The 7,594-nt window shown below is 42.0% G+C and overlaps 2 protein-coding genes across 2 annotated transcripts; both read left to right on the forward strand.

Moving 5' to 3' along the window:
- The first annotated feature begins 1,400 nt into the window (after positions 1-1,400).
- Positions 1,401-5,338, forward strand: LOC147936238 (uncharacterized). Its single transcript, XM_087468645.1, has 8 exons — positions 1,401-2,009; positions 2,139-2,472; positions 2,549-2,685; positions 2,749-2,799; positions 2,896-3,438; positions 3,631-3,683; positions 3,926-4,472; positions 5,309-5,338. Exons 1-8 carry the CDS (start codon positions 1,401-1,403, stop codon positions 5,336-5,338), a joined length of 2,304 nt encoding a protein of 767 aa, XP_087324771.1.
- LOC104719195 (transmembrane 9 superfamily member 12) lies at positions 4,665-7,594 on the forward strand. Its single transcript, XM_019231228.2, has 2 exons — positions 4,665-5,015; positions 5,398-7,594. Exon 2 carries the CDS (start codon positions 5,407-5,409, stop codon positions 7,363-7,365), a length of 1,959 nt encoding a protein of 652 aa, XP_019086773.1. The 5' UTR covers positions 4,665-5,015; positions 5,398-5,406; the 3' UTR covers positions 7,366-7,594.

Here is a 7,594-nt window from a genome sequence, read left to right on the forward strand (position 1 = left end):
TCATCAACCTATCCCTCGGCCATCAATTTTTGGGTGAAAGTTTATGGCATTCCGATGCATCAGTGGGAGCTTGCTACATTGGAGGCCATTGGAAAGAAGATTGGTACTATTTGTGAGGTTGATGAAGAGTCTGGTAGTATTTGTGCTACCGTGAATGGGTTTAATCCCCTTCTCTTTAAGTTGGTGGTGCCATTTGATTTTGGAGATGAAGTCGTAGTCTCTCTTGAGTATGAGAAGATGATGGGTTTTTGTTAGAATTGTTCTCGTCTCACTCATGATCTGAGAAGCTGTCTGGAGTTAAAGAAGGCTGTTGGGGCTCTGAGTTTTGATAGCCATTTGGATAAAAGAGGGGTTCAGCGACAACAAGGGATGGGAAAACAGGGAGGTTTTCATAATGAGGGTGGATGGGAGAAGCCAAGGAAATATGCTAAGAGAGCCTTCGATTTCCACACCTTTGAACCGGCTGTTGGTGCAGGTAGTTCGGGTCCTCACCAACAAACTAGTCAGTTTGGGTCGGTCTGGGAACAGAAACGATCGGTTGGTCCTACAGGGTTGGATAATTCTGGTGGCAAGTGTGGGTCTCATGTTGTTGTTGGAGAGCAGATGGGCCGTGTGTCTTCATTTCATCTCAATAGGAAAGGGTCAGGTTCGGTCACCTTGTGAGTCTCGTGGTGTTTTATATTTTTTATATGGATGAAATAAAACTATCTATTTTATATAAGAGTAATCGTTTAATTGACGTTCAAGCCTTTTTTGGGCAACAAATGATTTTTTTGACTTTTGTTTATGGGGATCCCGTTCCTCAACACATACATAAGGTTTGGGATAGATTAATCGATATCGGTTCTTTTAGAATTGACCCATGGTTTATGATTGGTGATTTTAATGAACTCGTGGGGAATCATGAGAAAATAGGCGAGGTCGTGAGATCTGTTTCTTTGTTTGTACCATTTAATGCTATGATCCGACATTGCGGTTTTCTAGAATTCTCATGCTATGGTGAGCAACTTTTTTGGATGGGTAATAGACGAAATAATCAGGTAGTCCTATGTCGCTTATACCGTGCTTTAGCTAATGAAGATTGGCATTGTCTCTTCCCACATTCTAAGGTTGATTATTTAGAAATGATTGGTTCAGATCATTGTCCTATTTTAGCTACCTGTTTTAAAACGGATTTACGGAGATATTGTCAGTTTTGGTTTGACAAAAGTTGGTTGGGTAGAGATGGATTAAAGGGAGCGGTGGAGTTAGGATGGAACCGTACCAAAAATTTTAGGATACCGGTATTTGTGGATAAAATAAAGAATTGTCGTAACTCGATTTCTTGGTGGCATAAGAATAATGTTTTTACTGGACCAACCCTTATTTCCTCTTTGAAAGCAGCATTGCAAGAGGCAAAGATGGATGATTTGAGGTCGCAAGAGGAAATTCGGGATATAAAAAGGAAATTAAAGGAGGCGTATCGGGATGAGGAATTGTACTGGCAACAGAAGAGTAGGAAATTCTGGTTACGGGTTGGCGATAAAAATACAAAATTTTTTCACGCTTCCACGAAACAACGGAGGGCAAGAAATAGGATTCTTGGCTTATTTGGTCCTGACGACACCTGGACTGAATCGGTTACTGGTATGGAGGATATTGCATCAAAATATTTTTTGGAACTTTTTAAGCGGTCTAATGTGAGGGGCGTTTCACAGATGGTCCAGGAAGTTCATCCATTAATCACAAAATGCATGAATAGGGCTTTGATAAGGGAGATCACAGAATCTGAAGTCCGCAGAGCTTTTTTTGCTATGCATCCCGAGAAAACTCCAGGACCTGATGGACTGACAGCTTTGTTTTTCCAAAGGTTTTGGCCTTCTCTAAAAGGAGATTTGGTGGCGTTGGTAAAATATTTCTTTCGTACAAATCAGTTTGATCTGCGGTTAAATGAAACAAATATTTGTCTGATCCCTAAGACTGAAAGGCCTCAACGGATGACGGAGTTTAGGCCGATTAGTCTCTGCAATGTGAGTTATAAGATTATCTCTAAAGTCTTGTGCTTCCGGCTTAAGCGAATTCTTCCATCGCTTGTTTCAGAAACACAATTGGCGTTTTTTTCTGGCCGTTTATTCACTGATAATATCCTTATTGCTTAGGAAATGTTTCATGGTTTGAATACAAATCCTCGCTGTAAATCAGAGTTTCTGGCTTTCAAGACGGATATGAGCAAAGCCTACGACCGGGTGGAATGGGATTTCCTAGAAGCAGTAATGATTAAGTTGGGGTTTGATAGAAAATGGATCTCATGGATTATGTGGTGTGTTTCCTCAGTTTCATATCAAGTCCTTCTTAACGGACAGCCTCGGGGTTCTATTAAGCCTCAAAGGGGTTTACGTCAGGGGGATCCTTTGTCTCCTTACTTATTTATAATTTGCAAGGAGGTTTTAATCGCCAATATTAAAAAGGCTGAACGAGAGAATAGAATCTCAGGTATCAAGTTAGCTGGGGAGTGTCCCACTATTTCACACTTGTTGTTTGCATCATAGCTTGTTTATCTGTAAAGCAGAGGCGGCTGAATGCACTACGGTTATGGAAATTATAGGAGACTATGGGAAAGCGTCGGGACAAGAGGTTAATCTGGAAAAATCCTCCATCATGTTTGGGAAGAAAGTCCCGCCTGATATACGGACTCAGCTAAAATATGTAATGGGTATCTCAAAAGAAGGTGGTATGGGTTCATATTTGGGTATTCCATAAAATCTTCAGGGTTCGAGGACCAAGGTCTTCAGCTATGTCAATGAGTGTTTGGATGATCGAGTAAATGGTTGGTAAGCAAAGTATTTATCGAAAGGTGGTAAGGAAGTTATGATTAAATCGGTAGCTCATGTGATGTCTTGTTACAAATTACCGCAGGAGCTAACGTCTAAATTAATGAGTGCTATCTCAAATTTTTGGTGGAAATCTAATGATAAGGCACATGGTATGCATTGGGTGCCCTGGGATAAAGTCTGTAAGGATAAGTGTGATGGAGGATTAGGTTTCCGCACTTTGGAACAATTTAATGACGCAATGCTGGCTAAGCAGTATTGGCGGTTAATTCATTATCCGAATTCCCTGATGGCTCGGGTTCTGAGAGCCAGATATTTTCGGAACAAACATCCTTTACAGGGCAAGAAGCTATATTCTCCTTCTTTTGCTTGGAGAAGTATTTACTCTACAAAGGGTTTGGTCGAACACGGATCCAGATGGGCGATAGGCTCGGGCTGCCAGGTTTCGGTATGGCGAGATCCTTGGATACCGGATTCTCAGCCAAGACCAGCTAATGGTCGAGGAAGATTGCTACATCCCAATCTAATGGTTAATCATTTAATAAACCCGGTTACTAAGGAGTGGCATATGCCAATCCTGGAAGAGTTTATGAACCCAGAGGATATACAAATTATTCAATCTATGGAGGTCAGTAAAGTCTTTAAACCAGATAGATTGATCTGGCACTATACTAAGTCAGGAAATTATTCGGTCAAATCGGGTTATCGGCTCGCACGTGAATTAATTAAAGAGGTTGAATATGGGCCGAGGTGTACGACCCTTAGGGCACATGCATGGAAACTTGAGATTCCCACAAAGGTCCAACATTTTTTATGGCAGGTTGCCTCCGGTTCCCTCCCTGTGATGGAACGTCTTGCTCTGCGGGGTGTCCGGTGTGATACTTTATGCAAACACTGTGGTTCGGAGGTGGAGACCATAAATCATGCATTTTTTGAGTGCTCTCATTCGCGGCGGATCTGGGATTTATTTCCGGGTGACATAGTTCCGGGGACTTTCCTTATGGCTCGATCTACTCGAATCTAGATTTCCTATTCTGGCGAGCGCCATCCCAGTCGAACGTTTTGGATATAAGCCTTTGCTTACCATGGCTTGTCTGGTCAATTTGGAAGGACAGGAATAAAAAAGTTTTCCAAGAACTTACGACAGAGCCTATTAACGTTATCAATCAGGCAGCCAATGATAGAGTGTTATGGGAAGAGGCCAAGTCATCTTATTTGGACTCTATAGAGCCTTTGCCTGTGGAGGTTCGGGTTCCTTCAACTCGGTGTCAGGTCGATGGATCTTGGAAGGCCTCTGATCCTTTAGTGGGTCTGGGCTGGTGGTTTTGTAACAATGAGGATATCACTCTGCTATTAGGAGCACAGAGTCTGCGATGTAGTCCTTCCCCCCTACATTCGGAGGTACATGCGTTGATTTGGGTGATGGAATCCCTTCTGGCGGCAGGTGTTGATTGTCAAAGTTTCGAGACGGATTGTGCAGAATTAGTGGCGATGGTGCAATCTCCTGATGAATGGCCCGCCTTCTCTAACCTGTTGGATGAATTATGCTTACTTCGATCTTCCTTTCCGGCTTTCATGCTTTCACGGACCCCGCGGTCGTCAAATGTCTGGGCCAACTGTCTTGCTCGTTTTTCGCGATCTTTATCTTTTGAAACTTCATTTGTAAACTCTTTCCCTCCAATTTGGGCAACCAACCTTGGGATTATTTTCTAATTTAATGTTTGGTTGACAAAAAAAACTCCAAAAAAAGGATATTTTTAAAAATTTATATTTAAAAAAAAAGTATTTTTAACAAATTCTCTGATAATATCAAAAATTGCAAGGTAATAAAACTTTATTTTGTTTTAAAAATGTGATCACTCACCGTGTCTAATACTAACAATTACTAAAAATCTAGACCTTTAGATGGAAGAAGTTTTAGGAAAGGGGAATGAATCACTGCGCACCGACACATTATAAAGTCGTTGCAGAGGATAATTACCCAACCCACCCACGATTTTCTTGATTTTCGTTATTCGCTCTCTCTTTGCGAACGCATTAAGCAACCAAAACCAAATCAAAGGCAGAGGAGGCAGTGAGAAAGAGAGAGAGAGACTCTTTATCATCAGCGTGAGCGATCTCGACACACAAGTCCCTCTTCTCGTTGTACATCTTCTAGATCTGACTCCGTCGTAGTTAGATCTCCTTTACCTGGATCTGTCTCAGGTTTGCTCCCAATAACTCTCTTCACTGTGAGATCTGTTCTTCGCATCTGCGTTTTTTTCGTATTCGGTTGTTCCAATTTGTCAATTAGGTTTAGTTTTACGTTTATGATCCCTTGAGATCTGATCTTCTGAATTTACCGATCTGATTCCTTTGAATACATTGATTCCGAATCTGGTTGCTACGAATCTGATCTTCTTCTACATGCATATTAACATTGTGCTCTGTTGTATTCTTTTTTCGATTTTCATTTTCTTCTTTCTTGAGATTGTTTCTTTATGTATTCTCTATTATAGGTATATATGGATTCGTTAGAATGTGCCTGATGAATCTGTTACAGTAGAAAGGGTTACTAATGTGAGAGATGGTTTTTATTTTGATACAGGAAGGGACAATGTTTGGTGTGTACCGAGCATTCTTGTTGCTTGTGTTTGTTACTCAGCTTTGCAATGGGTTTTACCTGCCAGGGAGTTATATGCATACGTATTCAGATGGAGACTCTATCTTTGCCAAAGTCAATTCTTTGACTTCTATTGAAACTGAGCTTCCTTTCAGCTTCTATAGCCTTCCTTACTGCCCACCACTCGAGGGTATCAAGAAAAGTGCTGAGAATCTTGGGGAGCTTCTCATGGGGGATCAGATTGATAACTCTGCTTACAGGTTTCGGATGAGGACGAACGAGTCTCTCTACCTATGCACCACCAGCCCTCTGAATGAGCATGAGGTCAAGCTCTTGAAACAGAGAACCCGCGAGTTGTATCAAGTGAATATGATTCTGGATAACTTGCCAGCTTTGAGATTCGCTAAACAAAATGGGGTTACTATCCAGTGGACTGGATATCCTGTTGGCTATTCGCCACCAAACAGCAATGATGATTACATAATCAATCACCTCAAGTTTAAGGTCTTGGTTCATGAATACGAAGGTAATGTCATGGAGGTCATTGGTACTGGCGAAGAAGGTATGGGTGTCATCTCTGAAGCTGATAAAAAGAAGGCCCTCGGCTATGAGATTGTTGGATTTGAGGTTGTTCCCTGCAGTGTTAAGTATGATCCTGAGAAGATGACAAAACTTCACATGTATGACTCCGTTCCTTCAGTTAACTGTCCATTGGAGCTTGACAAAGCTCAGATCATCAAAGAACATGAAAGAATAACCTTCACTTATGAAGTCGAATTTGTTAAGAGTGAGACAAGATGGCCATCCAGATGGGATGCCTATTTGAAAATGGAAGGTGCTCGTGTTCATTGGTTCTCTATTCTGAACTCGCTTATGGTGATCTTCTTTCTCGCCGGTATAGTTTTTGTCATATTCCTGAGGACAGTGAGAAGGGATTTGACCAAGTACGAGGAATTGGACAAGGAAGCACAGGCACAGATGAATGAGGAGCTCTCTGGATGGAAACTTGTTGTCGGAGATGTGTTCAGAGAACCAGAAATGTCAAAGCTTCTATGCATTATGGTGGGAGACGGGGTTCGGATTACAGGAATGGCTGTTGTCACCATTGTTTTCGCTGCACTTGGATTCATGTCGCCTGCTTCAAGAGGAATGCTACTAACAGGGATGATTATTCTCTATCTTTTCTTGGGGATTGCTGCTGGGTACGCTGGTGTGCGTCTCTGGAGAACCGTCAAGGGAACTTCAGAAGGATGGAGATCGCTTTCCTGGTCCATCGCATGCTTCTTCCCGGGTATTGCTTTTGTTATACTAACAGTGTTGAACTTCCTTCTCTGGAGCAGCAACAGCACTGGAGCCATCCCAATCTCATTGTACTTTGAGCTCTTGGCTCTCTGGTTCTGCATCTCAGTTCCTCTCACCTTGTTTGGAGGATTCTTAGGCACACGAGCAGAAGCAATCCAGTTTCCAGTGAGAACCAACCAGATTCCAAGGGAAATCCCGGAACGGAAGTACCCCTCATGGCTTCTAGTCCTTGGGGCAGGAACCCTTCCTTTTGGAACGCTATTCATAGAACTGTTCTTCATCTTCTCCAGCATATGGCTAGGGAGATTCTACTACGTATTTGGGTTCTTACTCATAGTCCTGCTCCTCTTGGTAGTTGTGTGTGCAGAAGTATCAGTGGTCTTGACCTATATGCACCTCTGCGTTGAAGATTGGAGGTGGTGGTGGAAAGCCTTCTATGCGTCTGGTTCTGTCGCATTGTACGTTTTTGCTTACTCCATCAACTATTTGGTCTTTGATCTGCAAAGTCTGAGCGGACCCGTCTCAGCCATGCTTTACATTGGTTACTCTCTGCTCATGGCAATTGCAATCATGCTCGCCACTGGAACCATTGGCTTCCTCACCTCGTTTTACTTCGTCCACTATCTCTTTTCCTCTGTCAAAATCGATTGATACCTTGACGACAAAATCTCAGCCATCGATCTCTGCTTTGTCTAAAGCAATTTCAGGTGTTGTTATTTTTTTTGTCAGTACTAGACTTGTAGAGTCAACTATATTTTACTGTTTTAATTTTTTTTCGGACCTGTATCCTCCTTATATGTTTTTTTTCTCACAACTCCGGGCCCCTTATGTTTTTGTTTTAAACTTTTGAGTAGAAAATAAACAAATTTGCCTTTCTGCT

This window comes from Camelina sativa, chromosome 10 (genome assembly GCF_030686135.1).
Source record: "Camelina sativa cultivar CO46 ecotype springtype chromosome 10, ASM3068613v1".
NCBI classification, from domain to species: domain Eukaryota; kingdom Viridiplantae; phylum Streptophyta; class Magnoliopsida; order Brassicales; family Brassicaceae; genus Camelina; species Camelina sativa.

Excerpts from the sequence above, each read along its gene's own strand:
- LOC104719195 (XM_019231228.2), top strand. The coding sequence starts at position 5,407 with ATGTTTGGTGTGTACCGAGCATTCTTGTTGCTTGTGTTTGTTACTCAG.
- LOC147936238 (XM_087468645.1), top strand. The coding sequence starts at position 1,401 with ATGGATGATTTGAGGTCGCAAGAGGAAATTCGGGATATAAAAAGGAAA. Across the intron at positions 2,800-2,895 it reads ATGAGTGTTTGGATGATCGA|GAGCTAACGTCTAAATTAAT; the intron begins GTAAATGGTTGG and ends AAATTACCGCAG. Across the intron at positions 3,684-3,925 it reads CTTGCTCTGCGGGGTGTCCG|GAATAAAAAAGTTTTCCAAG; the intron begins GTGTGATACTTT and ends TTGGAAGGACAG.